We start from the raw sequence: 20,415 nt of genomic DNA on the forward strand, positions 1-20,415 counted from the left end.
GTTGACGATTTTTGTTGTAAATGACTCTGCGGCAAAAAAATTGTTGCTTAACCACTTTTTTACTATTGTAGATACATGATTTTTTGTTGTAATCATTTGTGATTTTTGTAAAAATCATTTGTATTTTTTGTTGTTAATCAATTTTGTGACAAAAAAATGTTCTTTAGCTACATTTATTGTAGCATTATTGTTTTACTGGCCTGAGCCACTTTAACAACATCTATCTATGTACACTTAGAAGTCAAATTTTCCTGTGTACAGTTAGAAGTAGCTCACTTTTCGTTTTTTTGCTAATGTATACGAGTTACCTATGTAGAGTCTTGGATAGCAATGGGTATTTTACTACCACGCCGGACCAGCTAGGCAGGTAGCAACAACTAGCATGCATGTCTACGGGCAGGAGATTCACATGCTTGCATGCAAAGGAGAGGTCAGCAGCACCAGTGGCAGCATGGTTGCGGGGTCCACCCACTTGGCCAACGGCAGCACAGCATGGTGGAAGGCAGTCTAACCTCAAGTGGTCCCGCCTGAGTAGTGCAACAGTGTGATGTGACGCGAGTACGTTTTATAACCGTGTGATGCCGATCCGACGGACACAGTACGACCGATTTTAGCTCAGGAATCCGCCGACCGACGCCTAGCACGTCCCTTTGTTGAAACTGACCAAACGGTCGTAGCTGTCAAGTTTTGTCCGCCGCCGCGCGAAGCAAGGAAATGGCACGTACCGGTGAACCAAGTGCAGGGCGCGCGGTGGACTCTCCGTACGCGGGGGCAGTGTAACTGACCGGTCAACGAAACTCTCCTGCTCCGCTCCGAGCGATCCAAGGAAATGATGGGCGCACGCGAGTACTGTAGCACGCGGCACGCCCTTCCCTTCCATTAATCTCACCTCCAGGCAAAATCGCACGCGTTCCCTTCAATTATCCTACCAGGTGAGAAAAAAAAAAAGCATCTCTTTATCGAAAAAACAAAATATCGCTACCATCTGCGCGGGCACGCGGACGGTTCGCTTTGCTGCTTAATTACACCAACTTGCGCGCACATATGAATATGTCATACGGTGGTGGATTGAATCTGCCCATTTCATCTAATCAAATACACCTACGTTGCCAAACTTGATGGCTCCTTCCTTGCGCTCTCTCGACTTAATTAATACTTCATATATTTTGGGGTTCGACATAAATTCATATGACCCATTATAACACAAAGACACAATAAAGTCACATCGAATCATCCTGTTCGACGAATATATAGGGGTGGATGGTGAGGGTCCCACGGAACAAGATTTTGCCTCGTATTGCGTGGTGAAGGGTTAAAACTCCTCCTCTCTTGCACGGGGTCTTGATATGGATATTTAGTGGTGGTGTAAATAAGAAAAGGCATAAAGTGGTACCACCTACCCAAACAAGAGTAGCCCACATGAAGTTTTTTGGAATTAACATAAGAAATTGAAATATTTTTTGGTCCTTTCATATTTCTATGACCTATTGTACCATGAAAAATAGGAACTCACACATGGTATCAGCACTTCCGATAGAAATCCTTGTGTAGTCATCGAACAGGGTTTCGCCTGAAATTGTGCGAGCAAGGGTTAAAAATCTTCCTTTCTTGCATGGGTTGTTGGTGTAAGCAGGAAAAACCAATAAACCACTTCAAAATGACACCAACTTCATAAATATGAGTATTTATGAAGGTTTTGCCTCAAATTGCGCAAGGAGGGGTCAAAACTCTTCCCGTTTTGAATGGCTCCTCATATTGGTATTGAAGGGTAGTGTAAACATAGAAAAATATTGCACAAAACTTTAAAGTGTTACCTGCTTCATAAACATGACTATCCCGCACTAAGATTGTAGACTTACAATGCGAAACCCCCACTTCAAAGAGAGTGATAACTTATAAAAGTAATCGGCCTCTTTTGTGGTTTGTCATGTTCCTATCGCCAATTATAACACCAAGAAAAAAGAAAGACACATAAAATCACCACTTTCGATGAAAATTTAAGGCCGGGGCCTACAGAATAGAGGAATAAATTAAATCTTCATAGAGAGCCTGGTGAGAACACGCAGTTCACTCAAAAGAAGCTAAAAATATGTATTAAATTTTTTAGTCAAAAGTTAAACTCACCATAGTATGTCTCTTACTTGTCGAGTTCCTTCCTGCAAATACATGAGATGTAGAGCCTAAGGCACGTGGTTGCATGGATCAAAACGAGCCAGGCAGGCTTCGCAACGATGGCTACCATTAGACATAGATATCAATATTGTGACCACCGCCGCAACAACTCGAGGTGACCCTGGCGCACAAGACTAACAACAATCACAACAAAGATGTACGGCCTTGCTAGTGGCGATGAAGAATGGGGTCGATTAGGGGCATCTAGCGGCTAGGGTTCAAGACGCCATGGTGTTGCCTAGGAGGACAAGAGAGCGAGTCTTTCAAAATGGAGAATCCATAATGTGCAGATCTCTTCATAGGGAGCCTCATGGGAACCTAAATTTTAGTCAAAAGTAACTGAAAAATATGAATTATAAGTTTTAGTCAAATGGTATACTCATCATTTTGTGTCTTTACTTCGCCGAGTTCCTCCCCTGGCATGCACCTGCAAGACCTTCTCGTGCAAGGTCGGTATGGATAAAAATATATAATTGGTGGGGAAGAAGGATTTTATACATAGAGAATTCACATGAAAAACCATACTGTATATGCGTAGTGCACGGATAAGTACTTGAAGCCTATAGGTTGGCGGCTAGTCCCGTATTAATTAAGCAAACTATATAACAAAGTACATGTGTCCGCGTTGAGGGCAACCCGATCTTTTCGATAAAGGGAATATATTAATATCGATAAATACCAATTACACCTAACCTTGAGGCAACGCATACCCTAATAGTAGTACGGATGCACAGAACAAAAAAAACAAAAACTAAGAAAAGAAAATTCCCGCTACGGTATTCTAGCTCTAGTAGCAACAATACATCCACCACCAAGACAACACCCGAACTCCAGACTCTCCAAAAGAGACGCCTCAAACAAAGGAACTGTGCACAAGCGCCGTCGTCGCCCGATCAAAGATCTTAGGTTTTCATTCTGAAGATAGTCCTCGCTCTCAAAACAATGCCTTCAGCAAGATCATTGTCAGGCACAACCAATTAAGGTCAGATCTTGGATTTTCACCCCGAAAGGTAAGACTCTAAACTTCACATGTACTGCCACCCCCCATTTGCATACTGCTCTTGCGAAACTCGGAACACCAAGAAAGTTCCTCAACAGCACAGAGACTCGAACCTCCATTACTAGTCCTCTAATTTGTCCTTCATGATATTCTTCGCCTCTGATTTCGCCATGGACCCTAATGGCAATACAGAACAGAGCTTCGCGCCGCTCCCTCCAGAACCAAACAGTCGTAATAAAAGCATGGGTGCGCACGACCGAATACCACCCGAACAAGCAAACTCTAGGCATAAGGTGCACTGTTACATTCGCCGATGGAGCCTTTCAGAACTCAACACTTCGGCTAGATTAAGAAGGACCGGTCTCAGGAAAGTCTCCATCTTCTCATAAGAGGAACCACATGACAACCACCTTTATTGAAAACCGCACCAGCAGCTCCGATGCCACCGGTCGGCGGACGAGGAGGAGACGAGACGATAAAAAAGCCGAACAACGAGCGCCCAACCGCCAGACAAAGCAGATCATCGGCAGGAGGAGGCACGACCCAAAACCAGAGCCCAGCCGCGCCACCGCCACCAGGGTTCTACCCGTAGATCGAGAAGCATGTGCGCCGCCCCAGGATCCCGATGCCCAGCGCCGCCATGCCTCGTGGCCAGCCCGGAACGAATCCACCCGCGCAGACGTCGCCGGCGCCCCTCCTAGCCGCACCACCGCGCCGCCACGGTCGCTCCACGTCGCACCCCCTCCTACGCCGCGAGTGCACGCACTGATGACGCCACCCCAACGCCCCCAAACCTCCGCCCTCCGCGCGAAGGACTAGCCACCGAGCGCCCCTCTCCTCCTGCCCAACTTCAACGGTGGGCGCCGCCAGCACCAACGATGGTGACGGCCAAGACATCAGGTGAAGGACGGCGGCAATTAGGGTTGGAGCCTCCGGAGTTGCCCGCGCCATGGTGGTGATCTCACCGTGATCATAGAGTAATGGGATCGCTATGCTCAATGTCAAAAGTAAAGCTGCACTAAATTGGTCGATATACACGTCCATGTGAAGACAGTCATGCATGCATTATGCCATGCGAACCATGTACTAGCTGATAGAAAAACGAGATCCATTCTCTCCGCGATTGGAGCAGATGAATTAAAGCGAATCAATGTATATCAATGCTAATCAATGAAGATCTGCAACTACCTAATCCCGTGTGTATGTCCCCAATTCCTCCCTATCCAATCCAATGGCTGATGGCTCGCCTCGCGCTCTGTCACACGGATCAGTCTCCCATCCGTCGTCTCTCCACGTTCCCCGCTCCTCCTCTCCGCTCGCCGCTGCCCATGCTCGTTCTCTATAAATTCCCTACATCGCTCTGGTCTTCTCCTCAATTGACGCCCCATCCTTCCTCAGCCTTCACCACAAGGCACCGTCGCCATCACCGTATGAATGTCATGAAGTATCTTCCATGCATGGTTCCGGCGAGCAGTCCTGCCGGCGAGACGTGTCGGCGTGGGCTGGACAGTACAGTCGGCCACGGAAGGTTGTTCATGGTGAGGCAATAATGGGCGCACGCCATTGTTGTGTCTGTGTAATTGGAAGTTGGAAGTATATATCTGGCGGCTACCTGTTAAAAATGCTCGTCTCAAGCGCCCTAAAAACTCATTCTTCATCTAACCTGAGCACAGTTGTGGTGTTTTCAATTTACAGTCAGACTTGTTTTGCTATGGTTAATTACCGCCTTGTGTTCCAGCGGTGGGAGATATGGTGATTGCTGCAGGGGTGGAAACGAAGATGCCTGATGCAGGTTCATGTGCCTAGTCTTTGCCTTCTTATTCTCTCCTTATCTCAATACTCATCTTTCAGTAATTATGCTTTCTTGGATAGAGCTCCGTTCTCTATTATTTTTATATGTCTCTTAATTTTTCTCAGTTGACTTGATTGGATTTTGAGGTTCAGCTATGTAGCAGATGAGATTGCATCGATATGTTTGAGGGATCTTGATGAGGCATCAGTAAACAAATAGAAATAAGATGAAAAATTGTACTCCGTAGTACTCCACATCAAACTGAACTTTGATCGCTGAACTTTTAACTCAGTAACCACGATGTCTCGATTTGTAAAGTAGTAATTACATACTCACTTTTCAACTCAAATTAAGTTCCCATGTTGGAAATGGTGGCCAAAAAAAGCATTGCAGCCAAACTATTCTATCGTGCTTTATGATCCAGCTTTTAACTGTATACGATTACAATCCGTGTATCCTCAAATTTTAAACTGGACTAGTTCTGTTCCTTTTTTAAGGCGGGTGAGATGAGTACGCAGCTAACTCACACCCTGTAACATTGGCTAGATGTACAGCAAACTGAACTTTGTAGCTCTGAAACCTGGTTGTCTATCTTTTTAAAGTAGTAAATACACAATTAGTTTTCAATAGCAAATAAGTACTCCAGCAAATTTTTCAGGCCAACCAATTTACAACTCATCAGCTTTTAATCTCTACACGACTACAGTTGTGTGTCCATCAATTTAATTCTCATACTGCATAAAGTCATGTTCCTTTGTAACCCTTGCAAATCTGTAACATGGGTGAGATGTACTGAACTTCAATATATGATGAATCTCCAGTTTTTTTCTGTAGCATAGGTGAGATGTACTGAACTTCAATATATGATGAATCTCCAGTTTTTTTTTCCTTTCTGGAAAGGCCGAATCTCTGAACTTCGTAGAAAAAAGGAATCCAGGAATCCGAAGTTAAAAAAATACGCAGCACAGGTGTTGAATCCGCGATTTGTCCGGCCACTTGATTTTTCTTTCTCTCCTGAAAATAAAGGCGTGTTATTTTTATCAATTTTCTAGAAATGAAGCTCTGATTTTTATTATGTCTCCGTCACCTAATCAGCCAATAGATTAGTTGTTTTATGCTTTTACCTGTCGAGCATCCTTCTTTCCACGGGCATACATGTTGCAGGCTATTATTTTTTTAGCCGTGTGGGCTGCCATACTGCTTTTGCTGTGGGCTGCTCGCTTTGCTTGTTGGCCATTGTAGCATGTGGATTCTTTTGGGATTTGAAAAGGAAAGATAATTGCATTGAAATTATTATCATGGCTGGGGATTATGTCCGATTCGTGCTAGGGTAGCAAGTTGCAAATTGGTTGTAGCTGAGATTTTTCCAGTTGCATGTGGGTTGCAACTGAGATTTTCCAGCTGCATCTGAGATATTTCCAATTCTACGTGGTGTGTAACGGATTTTTTTTTTTCAATTGCACATGGGTTGCAACTGAAATCTTTTCAGTTGCACGTGGGTTGCAACTGAGTCTTTTCCGGTTGCACCTTCATTGCAACTAAGATTTTTCTTGTTGTTTAGAGCAAAGGACCAACCCCGATTTAATTAATCAAACCAAACTAAGATTTTTCTAGTGTCATACATGGTAGCACCAGCATTTTTCTAGGGAAAAAAGCCAGTATGAAGCTTCGCTGTTATTCCTTTATACTCTCTATGCTGACGTTAACATTTCATACTAATGTACATCTCTTCATGCCAGGCAGTCAGCTCTCCGCAGGGCATGCAAGCAAGGCAGTTGCGATCAATGCTTCGGACGCTGCACGCAGATTTTAGAGCAACACACAAGCAAGCAATATTGGTCAGATGCAGACTGACGCGACTACTTACTTCAGCCACCGAGCAACCAATCCACGATGGGTTAATAAGGTACTGATGGCAGTGAATTTCAGTTGACTGATTTCCATACGCTCCTTATATTTTTCATAACGAATATTGAGTTTGCTACAAAAATTTATTAATATGGAGTTTGCTACAAGAATTTATTGGGCTAACAATCCAGAGGTAATATAGGGCCAACCTGGGCCATATCCGGCCCACTTGGAAAGCAAAAACGTCATCCACAATGGTACGAATTCTCCTCCCATCTCAGTTATCTGTTCGGTTCTTCAAAAAAAAAAAAAAAAAACTCAGTCTCCAGATTTCTCTCGCGATTCAGCATCCGCCGCCGCCCGGCCTGGCCGGCGCGTCAAACTCCGCCGCCGTCTTGCCTCCCCCAGCCCCATACCTTCTCGCTTCCGCCACTCATGCGTCAGATCGGCGCCTCCGCCACAGCCTCTCCGATGGGAGAGGCAGCGCGCCCAGGAGCCATGCCGTCGCGGCGGCTTGTTCGACGGCGTGCGCGTGCACCGTTAAGATGGTGCGCGGTGCCCCGTCGAACTCGCTGCGCGCGTCGCGCACATGTCCGATGTTGTGCGGTAGGGTTCTGCAGGCCGGCGAGGGGGCGCCGTCCTACAGGACGCGAGCCACTGAGGGCCATCGTCTGCCACGCGCTAGCTGCAAGGAGGAGCCGGCGTGGCGAGTGGAGACTGTCTCCTCCTCGAACCCGTCGGACCTAGCTAGGTGCCTTCTCCCGTGTTCCTCTCAGTAGCGCCGGTCTTCGTTGAACCTGTGATATTGGTGTGTTCTTCCTGCAGGTGATGTCGCGGTCAATTCTTTGATTGCATCAGATAAGGGGATTGGTTCAATCATGCTCATTTTTTCATTAGCTATGGACCCGACAAATGGGCTGCTATGGGAGCTTTAATCATAGCCTGAATTTCTTATGTTTGACTCTATCAGAGATAGCCAAACTGATTGGAGTTTTGAACCAGCTGGCTGGCTGGCTGGAGTTCTCTGATTTTGTCGCCAGCATGCCACTCGCCGCCATGCTCGCTACGGGGTGCTACCTGCACTAGGGAGTGGATGCAAGTAGTAATCCTTTGAGTTGTGAATTTCCTCCACCGTCACGCGTGAACCAAGTTGTTCTTGCTTGTTTGCAAACTTTTTACTGATTCATATTTACATCAGAGTGCACCCTATTGTATCATGAGATCTATTTCCAAAAATGTTTTCTTTTTTTACAATTGGTCCACACTGTTAAATCTGTTAATTGCATTGCTACAGATCTAAGGCATTTCATGCTTCTGCCCTTCTCTAGGAGTACGTGATCAATCTTTGACTTTCGAACATGTATTGTAGAGTTATATCTATTTTTGCAAGGGAAGTTTCTGAACATTACAAGTTCCTAATTTACTACCTTGGATCCTTGTGTGCGTCTGTCAGCCAGGTGGCATCACTGGCAATTGTAGAGAAGAATTCTTGCGTTGAAGCATTAAAATTACAATTTATAAATATACTTGTTAAATTTATTTCAACTTAATTTTTACACTAAACCCAAATTTCTTATTTTGTCTGCTTTGACTTTCAGGTAAAGAAGAAATGGCCAGGCCATGTGCTCCATTGGCACACCGACATATCTTGTGCAGCCTGGCTTATCTAGACGTCTCTCTCTCTCTCTCTCTCTCTCTCTCTCTCTCTCTCTCTTGAGTATACACGCTAGGTGCTCAGGAAAATTCCCAGCGTCTGTGAAACCAAGTCAATGGCTCCAGCATGCTACGGATGATGATGCCAATGGATGTGGCTTCGCCTCCCCCACATGCCCCGCTTGGCATCTTGATCTGTGCTGGACTATAATTGGGAGGCCGATGATTTCTCCCCTCTCCGCACCAATACCATGGTGAGCGACAAGGAGTTAAAGAATTTAGAAATGAACCTGATCGTTACTCTCTCTCGGTTTTGCTGCACATCAAATGGAGTTGGTTCATGCTGAACTTGTCCTTGTTAATTGTGGATGCACCTGTTCCTTTTCTTTCCGCGATGGTGTTGATGCAGTACATGATGGCCTTGCTGTGCCTATCGATGGTGGGAGCCTCTGCATTTCGGTGCATCCTGAAGAAGAGTCCCATCTAGACTGAAACACTAAAGCACCAAACCGGCTTGAACGAGCTACATATAATGCAAGTCATCGACTAGTCGATCTACACTATAAGGCTCTAATATAGTGCTTTTCGTATTTTTCTTAATGATGCTTTGATTTTGAAAACCTCTGTTTTCTGCTGTCTGCTGAAATAATTTATTGCAGCCCAATGCAGCTGGTGTTTGGTTTTGGTTTTCTTGTCAGCACTAGGTGTATATATTCAGTCCAACTCTGTTTTATTTGGATGCACAACTATGCTTAATTAGACTAATAGAAAGATTTTGGTGTTTGGTAATTAAACCTAACGCTTGATTTGTACCTAAATAGTTGATATGCCTTACATATTTACAGTGTTAGCTCATGAAGTCTACTCTCCTTTGTTCTCTAATATTTGCTCACAAACCAGGGAGCAAATATTAAAAGGAAAGTAGACTCGATGAGTTATGTTTTCCTTCCAGGACCTTGAATGAATCAGATGTACATGTTTATGTCCAGCCAGGATTCTCTTCATTAATAATTTTATTTTCCTATGCAATTGAAATGAAGCACTAGTATTTTGTAAAGTGTGTGTGAAATGATGACCTGTAAAGAGATGGGAGTGTTCTTATCTACAATTTCTCTATTTTTATTGAGCCCTATTGGAGGGTCAAATTCTTCATTTAGGATTTATTTCTTTCCAGATCATATTTTTACTATCCTGGAATGACTCTCTGAGGTGACTGACTACTTCTTTCCTCTTTTCATTGGCTAATTGAGAATCTTTTTCGGCTTTGTCTCTCTAGGTTGCATGATAAGGTCCCTATGGTTGAGAAAATGCTATCAAGAAAAGGTTGTCGATTGATGCCACTGCCTTAGCCTCACCGATGAGGCTTTGCTTGCAAATGTTCTTGCTTTGATCATAACCTTGTGTTTTTTTTCTTCTGGGTTGCAATACCATCCGTGTGTGCCACTTTTTGTCTTTCTTTGAGTTATTGTTTGTGACTTTGCTTGCTCTTTTTAGTACTCTAGTCGGTTCACATTATTCTAATATTTTCCTGATATGATTGGCCTCAGAAATAGTTGTCACATATTGATAGGAACCTGATTATTGTGATTAAGTTCCGTCTTGTTAATGCATAGCTAATTTATTTGAAGTTGATTTGATACTCGGAAAAGATGGCAATGATGATAAATTTAAGGCTTGTTTCTCAAAATATTCTGAGTTGTTGCCTAAGAGCTTTCACTGCCAGGCTTGAGAGCTAATGCTGCTTATTCCTTCCTTGTATGTGTTAGCATTTTTTATTCTCCCTAGTTCGTATTGTCTGTTCTAGATAAAAAAATTGTAGTCTTCATAGTATGTTCAATCGGCCCTTGCATTGCAAATGAAGATGAAATCACTCAAAACGTTCGCAGTTGTCGCATCGTGGTTGAAAAGGTAGTCAGATTTAGTCCCTGCTTGAGTTATATGCATGTAGAACTTCTGACTGATCTTTACAAGCAAGTATTATTTATCTTTACCAAGTTGCATAATGACATGGTGTTAACTTGTTGCAGGATTATCTACTGAATGCATAGAAGCTTCGGTTCCTGTTCATCTACATTAATTCTACTTAGATGACTATACTCATGAGGTATGAACGCAAATTTACTGATTCTATTGTGTGCTTCATTCATCGAGTACAAAGTTGTGTATATGTGCCGCGCCCGTGTAATAAACCCGCTCATACATTAGCTACAATTGGTAAGGCTGTGGTGCAAAATGACCACCACTAGTGGTTTCAGCAATGAAAAAGAAAATCCAAGATTAATGGGATGCCAGTGTTCAATTCAATGAAAAAAAATCCAGCAGCTGTATCTTATTTCACTCCCAATGTATGTTGACTAACATCCTCATCTTGGTAGAGTTAGATTATTAATTTTCAAATTCTTAAATCAGAGAAGTACAGATATAAGCCAAAAAATCCCATCGGCTGTGATGATTCTAGTACATTATTGTTGTTACTCGCCCATTTTATGTCCCTGCTACAGATGTATGCATGTTCTTTTGATTGGCCTTTACCTCCAAGTATTGTTAAACTTTGCCAAGTTGTATAATGACACAATATTCTATTGCATTACTGTTTTTACTCACCCATTTTAAGTCCCTGCTTGAGACATATGCATGTTCTTTTGATTGACCTTTATCTACCTACAAGTATTATTAAACTTTCCCAAGTTTTCTAATGGCACAGTATTTAAGTTGCTGCAGGATATGTACTGAGTAATGAGTACGCATAGATAGCTTCGGTTCCTGGCCATCTACATTCTACTTAGAAGACTATAACTCACAAGGTATGCACATGCCCAATGTATGTTGACTGGTAGAGTGAGATTAATTTATTTCATATTGTGAAATCAGAGAACTACAGATATAAGGAAAAAAAACCGAAATCCCAGTAGTATTGATTGACGGTCATTACTGGTTTTTCCTCCTATTGCTCCCTTGGGTGCAAAGACAAGTTTTGAGCATCTCCATAGTCAAACCTTGAATCTTTTGTAGAGCATAAACCAAACCTCAATTGTTAGTACTGGTTGTTTATCTTGATTTCATAAGTAAATTGGAAAAAACCATGTCCTATGTATTCATGTCTATTGTACCTTATAATGAACGATTTGCTGACTGATCTTATTCTGTAAATCGTCACATAATCATGTGTTGAGTTGAACTTATCTATATAGCCAGTCCTTCATCTCTCGTTGTTTTTAGCACACCTAGATGTGATTTTTAACACACTCCTCTCATAGGTCGCACCTATCATCACTCATCACTTTATACACAGTTCATGTCATCCTTCCATGATTTTGTTGTCATGTATTGTAGCAGAGAAGGTGGCCATTTTGCATTTCAGTTTTATTATGTAAAGTTGTTGGTAAGTCATTTGGTGGATAGCAAACCTTGTTTTCTTGGATCTAGTGGTGTTGCTAATCATTTGGTGGTGTTAGCAACTCTGTTTTCTAGCTGGCAAAATGGTGTCTTTGCCATGCCATATATTGTGATCTCGGTTACAATGAACCGTCTTTCTTGTGTATAGCGGTATGCTACTCATTTATGCAATGTCCCATGCAGTGGCTTTTAAGCACTAGGAATCGGAGGTCCCATATTTGTCACTGAAACCTCTTATTTATTAATATACATCCCTCAGGATTTATTTGTTTCTAGATATGATCTTTATAACTTTTTTTTGTAGAAAACACTTTGCGTTTCATTTTATTGAAAAGATAGAAGTTATTACACGCCTCCTAAGATGTTTACACAGAATTTATTACGGATTGGGGAGTGCAGTCAACATCCCAGGATGTTGGCAAGACACCGCTTAGCCCTTTTGCGCCTGCAGTAACCCATGTTTTTTGCTTCCTCTTTGATCTTGGCACACAGGTCTCGAGTTGAAGGTTGCACTCCCTCTAAGACACAGTCATTGCGATGCTTCCAAAATCATCCATGACACCAGCAGCGTCGCAGTCGCCAGCCCCTTGTGCATCGACTTCGGGGTGTGTTGTCTTGCGGCATGCCACCAATCAAAGAGGTTGGCTTCGTCTCTGAAATGATTCGATGTGGTGAAGGATTACTTTCCTCTTTCCTTGTTTCATGGTTTAACTGAGATTTTGTTTCTGCTATGTGTGTTCAGGTTGCAAGATAAGGTCCTCCGGTATCTGAGAGCGTGAGGGCGACCATGCTGGGCATCCTTTGCTTGGCCAAAACGTGGGGTGGCCACAGATGCCTCGGTAGAGCGAGGAGGTATCCATGCTCAGAAATTAAGGTATGCACAGTTCTTGATTTCCCTTTCTACTGTTGTTTTGGCCGTAGGCATCATATACATCTCGCTATATCAAAAAAATGATGTCAATATATGTTTGTCTTTGATGGATTACTCATAGACACTTTTGATGCCAAAGTGTGATAAACTAGGCTATGATATTTGTACCCCACTGGTATCTATCCAACGGTTCCTTTTGGCTTTGTTTCCATTGGCCTACAAACAGGAAGTTGCATGTAGTTACCTGCTAGCCTTGCTGGAGCAATTTGGCATGAACGAATGGATTGCCAGATTTTGCATGTGTGCTTGAACTTGAGTCCTCGTATAGGCACCAAGCGAATCCTGAATATGTCTGTCTTTAGTTATAATCTATTATTGCGTCTCCTGAAATCTGAGATGGTCAACGAAATATTATCTACCATAATACTCCACGGAGTACATGCAATCATGTGGCTTGTTCCTTGCATCTATAGATTTGTTGCTCATATTGTGTTTTTTATAAATATGTACTGCTTGATGAAAGCTTTTCGATTCGCTTCCTAACAATAAACTGAAGCGTAGGATTTTGTATACTAAAATTCGTTATTTTTAAATGTATAGGTCTGCAGAAGCCTTTATATAATGCATCGTAGCAGGTACTCTGAGATATGTTACAAGAGAAACTTATTTGTTGGGTATTCTCAGATTTATCTTTTGTATTGTCAGTTCACTTGTGTTTCCTCCTCCAACTAGGACTAGCATCATAGCTGATAAATTTACTTCAGTTTTTCAATCATGGACATGTACATTTCACATTCTGTACCACGTTACGTTTTGGAGGAAGGAAAAGGGGCGGGTGGCTAGAGATGGTCATCTCGTCATGTGACAAGGACTTCTTCCTACTCGCCATCTCTCTGCAACCAGGACCTCGGGTGCGGTCTCATCCCTTTCACGACTTCAGGTTGTCATTGCTCGTTGCTATTGGTGAGATTCCCCCGTCCCTGCTATTCCCATGTCTTCCTACTACATGCGTGTTGCCAAGTGATTGGAATTTCCTTACTTATATTCTTTACAATGTTAGGTTTCCTCTCGTTTGATAGTTGGATGATGCTCCATCCCTTGATCTAATATGTAGTCTGCGTTGCAGAGCGTTGCTACCTGCATATATTATATTTCTCTACTAAAAGAATTATAATTCGGTGTTTGATCCTTTAATATATTGGTAGGGTGTGGACCTACATACACACAATTATCATCGACAATGTTGTTGCACTACCTTAGTTGATGCTACATGATAATCCCCCTGTCAAGTGCTTAGGGAAGCTTTTCTTTGGTCGAGACAAAGTACTATTGAGTTGGTTTATCCATTGAGTTGGTTTAGATTTTAGTGGTAGTGGGATGGTTTCTAGGACATGGTGATGACATGATCTTGCTATTCAGCTGCCTAATGTTCTGGCTCTATAGTAGTCTCTGGAGCTAAATTACCCATACTAAATAATTGCCTAAGTTCGGTATTTTATTATTCTAATTTGGATGGTCATGATTAGAATTTGAAACTCTGTTATTATTATCTATCACTCTCTTCCAATGTTTGGAATGATCTGTATTATATTCTTGCAGCCATCACATGTTACTAGTACATGAAGTCATGAGTACCTATTACTATTCTTTCTTGAATAAGTAGTTGTGTTGGTACAGAAATCAAGTTCAAGTAAGATCATAGAGTGACAAGCCCTCTGCTATATGCACACATTATCTTGCTGGTCCAATTCATAGGCATGTGGTTGAATTATGCTGCTTGTTCCAGAAACAGAAAACAGAAGCAGCTTCTGATGGGGTGCCTTGTTCATTTTCCAGATTACATGTTTTTCCCCAATGGGTGCTTCCTCCACGAAGACATGCCTAAGGAGTTGAGGTGCAACATGAACCACTAGGTGGCTATTTATATCACCATACAACAGACATGTATGTTGTAGTTTCTGCATCTTGCCAATTTTCATTTGAGCATTCGTTTTCCTTTCAGTTGAAGACTGTAAAGCAGATAGCCTTTTCTTGGGCCTACATATTCCAGCATGTGTCGTTAAGCACAGACACCTAATTTTTCAGGAATTGTTAGTTGGAAATTAAACCACTGCATTAGCTGAACTAAAACATTGTCACTATCACATGTTTGGACTCCTGTACGCAAGATGAAAAGGACTTGCAACCCTCGATTGCTCGAGATGATGATCAAGGTTAGAAGATGTGGAGACTCAACCAGTGAATGGTACCCTAGAAGCATTGCTAATACCTGCTAGTGCTTTCCCACAGTGTCATCTATCACCTACTGTTCACAGCTTTTCCCACAACATGTATGCCTTGCTGACATATTGAATAGTGGACCGATAAGTTCCTCTAAGGTATCATTCAAGGAGAGGAGTGGAATGAGCTTGAGTTATCCGCTCGTGGCAGGAGCGTGATGAGTTGACAAGCAGATGTCGAGAGATGCATAGGGTGGGAAGCCCACTACCGGGAGTCTGATGATGGAGACCACAACCTGGATACTGAACAATGGTTGATCACTTCCATGTTTCGCCTGATGATGGAGAAGGCACTACATGGAGCTTGAAGTTGTTTGTACTAGTTAAATGTTTTAAGGTTTGCATCTTTGCTGGGCACTCCGTAGCTCTATTTAGTAGTTTGCAATCTGGTGAATTTTCCCCTGGAGTGGGTTGCTCTGTAGTAGTAGAGAAGGGAGTGAGCATATGTGTCACTAGCTAGGAGTTGGTGTGTGTAGGGACCTGGGTGTGTATGCCACAGTTTGAGAAATGAAATCAAACTGCTACTTAATTCAAGAAAACAACATCTACTGGTATATGTTTGTTTCCAATCATTGGTATCTAACTTTCAGTCGCTGACGTCAATTGCAATGTTTTTGATGTATTTATTTGAGAGAATGTGCTGCTATTTTTTGAGAGCGTTTTGTAGCTCTATATGGTATATGTTTGTTTCCAATCACTGAAATGGCCCAACTTTCATTCGTCGATGTCAAGTGCAATGTTTGTGATATATTCATTTGAGAGAATAGGCTGCTATGTTTGGAGAGCGTTCTGTACCTCTAATTGGTAGCTTGCAATTTGCTGTGCTTTCCCCTGGAGTGGGTCGCAATGTAGTAGTAGTAGTAGAAGAAGAAGAATACGAAGTTAATAGCTGAGTTGTGTGTATGGAACCTGGGTATATAAGCCACCGTTTGAAAATCAAAATTAACTACTCGTTAACCAAAAAAAAATAGTAGCATGATCAAGAATTTAGTTCTGGATTTCAATTGAAATGCTTGTGAAATATTTGTTTTGAGAGTTTTTGGTGCCTACTCAGGCGGAGAAAACGAGTGAGAATCTGCCTACTCAGGCTTCAATCATACATATATTCTAATAGTCCGTAACGAATAAAGCAAATCAAAATAATTTGCTCCGGCTCCCTCAAGAGGCAATAGGGAAACAGATAATTTCCAATCTGTAATCACTCAATTAAGCAGAACTACGAATAAGCGCTCACAGTGGTTTTCTCCATCCTCTGTAAATCTACTGTAAATCTAGGTACTTCCTCAATCAGCGTTACATCCTTTCATACAACTAAATGGATTGCCTAGTATGTCCTCACATCGGTAAATGCAGAATGTTTGGTATCTCAGTGCCACCTTATCGATCTATGGGAGTGGGTATCTTAGAAAAAACAGATCGATAGATAATTCCCGCCCTACTTTTTCTCCCTCAAAATTCGAACCTACCCTCCCTCTAACCTATTGGCTCTATATATATAGGGAGGGGTGGATCTTACGCGTGCGCTGCGTGTGAATTAGATTTTTTTAAACTATGTACAACCTTATATTTTCTTGAGAGGATTTATATTTAATCGCTCATGCGTGGGCATGCAAGGTCTAGCGCTTCAAACCTTTCCTGTAATATGAACCTTCTTTTTCCATGCGTTTCTGTCCAAGAAACAAATCACTAATGATTTTAGAAAAGAGATCCAAATTAGTAGCAGTATTTGATCTAACGTTTGTTCTTGGTATACTTGAGGCAGCAATCCCTTATCTAACAGAAAAGAAACTAGGCTGGACAATACATGAGAATTCCTTATATAGTTGACGTCTATTTTTGGTATAATTCAGGCCGCAATCTCTCATGTCACAGAAAAAACTAGTTTTCAACAACACATAAAGGAAATTATCAAACAAATTGCATATTTTGCTCTGGCACCGATCCAATGTAACAAAGGAAGTAGATAATCACCATTCCATAATTTACTCCCTGCTATTAGCGCTCTGGGCCGAGTATGCCTCCAAAAAACTGACTCCATAATTAGCTCTGGCTGGGCCGAGTACTACCGAAGGAAGTAGATCATCACCAACATGTAATCAACTCCCCGCTAGAAACTAGCGGTGTGGCCGGTTGGATGCCTTCCGATAATCAACCCGTGATTTCAGCACACTATTAAATGGTGCATTACTCTCGTCATCTCAGTAAATTACATGGATGGGTTTTCCAGCGCCACCTCATTGATCCGCGAGAGTTGGCACTCAGCCCTCCATTGATCACTCACCACCGCCATCCGATCGATAGTTCCCATGCCAGCTCTCTCCTCCCTAAGATTCCGAGCCTTCTTTTTCCTCCAACCTGACTCTATAAGTATTAGCAATGGTCTACTCTACGCGTGCGTCGCGTGTGACTTAGACTTTGACTCTTGCTCGGAGAGGAGAGGAGAGAAGTTCTACTCCGTCGTCCAACAGATTCGATTGTTGATTCGGTCGCCCTCTGGTATAATCCCCCTCAGTTTATGTCTTTTTCTCTGTTGGTTGGATCATCCAACCCGCTCATGATCGATTTCTTTCTTTTGCTGTGATGGAAGCAGTACTCATAGGGATGTTGCCTTTGGTTTTAAACCGGGGTGCCGGCGGATGGGAGGTTCTGTGGCGGGGTAGCGTAGACGAATTGAAGGAAGAAGGTTTTGCACCGGTCGGTAGTTTCTTACCTTTTCGTGTTTTGAATCTCGTACGTACACTACATGTATGAATCCTTTTTCTTGCCGACTTAGGATCTAGTAATCTGGAAATTAAACACGCGCGAAAGGACGCACTTTGATGTGTCCAGCAGAGCAGATCTAGGAAAAGGAAGATAGAATGATGTTAATCCAGCAGATCAGAGCAGAGTAGTTATACCCGGGTAGTTTTCAGCTCGAGGCACGGCCAAATAAATATCACAAATAGAGAGAAGTTTTTACCTGGGCGATGTAGCCTTAGGAGCAGTACAACTATCTTCGTCGGTCTATATAGCTTCAGCTTGCTTAACAACATGCTTGACTGATGAACCAGAAACTTATAGTGGACCTGCATTGGATAAAGACTGGCCTTCCGCTCGTCGTAGGTCAGCTTCTTGAGGTTGTTCCTGAAAGAAAATAGTCCAGTTAAAATGCAATCACGTTAATCTACTTTACATGCTCCAGAGGGATAAAAACACCTTTAAATCACTCGGACAGTGCAGTTGTATAACTATAGTATACCATGGGCCACGCGAGAACATCTTGGAATTCTTTGAATCTTTTGGATTCCGATGTCCTGAGAGGAAAGGAGTTGCTGATTTGGCATTATCTACTTTGATGCGTTGTTAAGCACCATGTCCAAAAAGTCCATGCTGAATGTGCAATGCCTAGGTGTGGTTCCTTCTCCATTTTGGCGTCAGTAGCTGGGCAGTTTTCAGCTCTAGGAACGGAGAAATCCAGGCCCAAATGCAACCTAGCCTGCTCGTCACGGTTCATTGTTATACCGCATATCACAATCTCACATCCTAATTCACTGGATCACTGGAACTAAAAATAGTACCGAGCACAAGTTAACAGTTTCATGTACCTTTTTCAAATAAACCTTTTCCATTTCCCGATCATATCTTAAACACTTGTGTTGTTGTTGTGTTCTCAGCTTATTCAACATGTCGGGTCCGAGATGGAAGAAGGGCAAAGACGGCAAGTATTTCTCAGCTCTAGCAGCAGCTAGCCCCATGTCAAGCATTGTTGCCGACCTCCAGTCTTCGCTGAAACGCTCTAGACCCGTGGCAACTATATCTAGCCATGGCGAGGACGCGGTTCTTGGAGTGAGTCCACATCAAGCTATCCTTCTGAACCAAGCTGCCTTTGGCCGGTTTGTGGAAAATGCCGGAGCAGAGAAACAGTGGTTCCAGCTGGGCGCCGAGGAGGTCTTCTACCTTTGCCATGCTTTGAAGTGCGTTGTGGTTGAGTCGGAGAGGGGGAAGCAGATGAGTGAAGGGGAGCTGTGGGATCTCTTGTGCTCCGCATCGGACTCGTTTCCTGAGATGTACAAGGCATACTCACATCTCAGATCGAAGAACTGGGTAGTGCGGTCAGGTTTGCAGTATGGTGCAGATTTTGTAGCTTACCGTCATCACCCAGCGCTAGTCCACTCGGAGTTTGCCGTGGTTGTGGTTCCGGAAGGAGCGCAGTTTGGCGGTAGGTGTGGCCGCCTGAAGGTGTGGTCCGATCTACTGTGTGCACTCCGAGCTTCTGGCAGTGTGGCCAAGACACTGCTGGTTCTGACCATCTCCTGTAGTATCTGTGAACTGGGGTCGCCAGATTGTTTGGAGCAGCTGGTTGTTCATGAGAGGACGATTACAAGGTGGATAGCGCAGCAGTGCCGAGAGCAGAGATGTGAACCGTGCAGAGTACAACCAAATAAGGAAGAACAAGGTCACACAAGAGAAACTGTAGTCTCAAACTATTGGGGTGTAATACTAGGCTTCACGGTTCTTTCTACCCTACTTGTATACAAGCTGAGATTCTCCCAATAAAGCTTAATATTTCTCAGTACTTCTGTTGGTTCTGGTACTCTTGTGAGTCTTGTTAGATTTCTAACAATGGTCCATTCAAGTATTTGACATTCATATTATGATATGGGGTTAAATCTTCTATAGATCTTAAAGACAGCTCCGACGAGGCATTTATGTACTTTACAGCACTGGAAACTTCAGCCTCCTAATGGCCACCATACTCTAGCCTATTGAAGAAAAGAGGTACAATGGACACATTTTCTTCAAATATTGTTTTCCCTATATACTTCCAGTGTTCAGTACTTCAATACATTCAGGTCTTCAGTCTACATCTTGTAGCATCAGTCATACAAAAGGACTGAACAGACTATTTCCATAGTAAAGCAAGTATGATCATAGACAATGGGGGCACCATGAAGTCTGTAAATAGACATATTATATCATGTATATATTCAATAATTTGACCTGATTTGTCTCTGAAGTAATAAATCTGCGTGTGGTAAATAATTCAATCAGCATAAGTAGATGATCATTAGATCATCTTGAAGGCAACTGTGGGAATAACAGCAAGCACAATGGTAGCTATTGATTCTTTCTTCCTATTTGAGACTCCCATCTTTACATGCACATTGCCTACTCTATCTGGTAATGCACTGTGTGATCCTTGCATGCACCACATTCGAGGTACTTCTTGTATATGCTAGCCTCGCTGTCATAGCTTACTGAAAGGACTGCTTAGCTCCTTGTTCTGTAGAGTCCCTTTGCAAAAATAGGAACATGTAAAAAATGTAAATAAATGCTGCATTGCAGTATTAATATATGCTTCTGTGTTAGAGCATCAATGTTTTATTTCAGTTCTTACAGGTGTAATTTTTCAGACAAATGAATT

The 20,415-nt window shown here is 42.6% G+C and overlaps 2 protein-coding genes, 1 non-coding gene and 1 pseudogene across 14 annotated transcripts; 3 read left to right on the forward strand and 1 right to left on the reverse strand.

The window, feature by feature from the left end:
- The first annotated feature begins 4,475 nt into the window (after positions 1-4,475).
- Positions 4,476-15,614, forward strand: LOC127297624 (uncharacterized). 12 transcript variants are annotated; one of them, XM_071819565.1, is made up of 13 exons: positions 4,476-4,710; positions 4,911-4,964; positions 6,708-6,870; positions 7,015-7,069; positions 8,411-8,719; positions 9,742-9,788; positions 10,493-10,569; positions 11,187-11,269; positions 12,354-12,501; positions 12,604-12,735; positions 13,333-13,695; positions 14,569-14,676; positions 14,818-15,614. In XM_071819565.1, the coding sequence occupies exons 1-5, from the start codon at positions 4,626-4,628 to the stop codon at positions 8,480-8,482; spliced, it is 429 nt and encodes a 142-aa protein (XP_071675666.1). In that variant the 5' UTR covers positions 4,476-4,625; the 3' UTR covers positions 8,483-8,719; positions 9,742-9,788; positions 10,493-10,569; positions 11,187-11,269; positions 12,354-12,501; positions 12,604-12,735; positions 13,333-13,695; positions 14,569-14,676; positions 14,818-15,614. The 12 variants fall into 12 exon arrangements, 11 of the variants coding, with proteins under 11 accessions (XP_071675666.1, XP_071675670.1, XP_071675668.1 ...); XM_071819569.1 differs by having other exon boundaries at positions 8,411-10,569; positions 14,818-14,945; positions 15,022-15,614; XM_071819567.1 differs by having other exon boundaries at positions 8,411-10,569; positions 13,333-13,367; positions 13,465-13,695.
- Positions 10,116-10,234, forward strand: LOC127297846 (small nucleolar RNA SNORD14). The gene has a single exon (XR_007849528.1). It is a non-coding gene; the product is annotated as a small nucleolar RNA SNORD14 (small nucleolar RNA).
- Positions 15,615-18,667: 3,053 nt separating the features above from the next.
- LOC127297621 (probable tRNA-splicing endonuclease subunit Sen2) lies at positions 18,668-19,563 on the forward strand. The gene has a single exon (XM_071818342.1). It carries the CDS (start codon positions 18,675-18,677, stop codon positions 19,545-19,547), a length of 873 nt encoding a protein of 290 aa, XP_071674443.1. The 5' UTR covers positions 18,668-18,674; the 3' UTR covers positions 19,548-19,563.
- Positions 19,564-20,159: 596 nt separating this feature from the next.
- Positions 20,160-20,415, reverse strand: part of LOC127297622 (uncharacterized) — a 29,867-nt pseudogene continuing 29,611 nt past the window's right edge.

The sequence above is a fragment of the Lolium perenne genome, chromosome 4, assembly GCF_019359855.2.
Source record: "Lolium perenne isolate Kyuss_39 chromosome 4, Kyuss_2.0, whole genome shotgun sequence".
Classification (NCBI taxonomy): domain Eukaryota; kingdom Viridiplantae; phylum Streptophyta; class Magnoliopsida; order Poales; family Poaceae; genus Lolium; species Lolium perenne.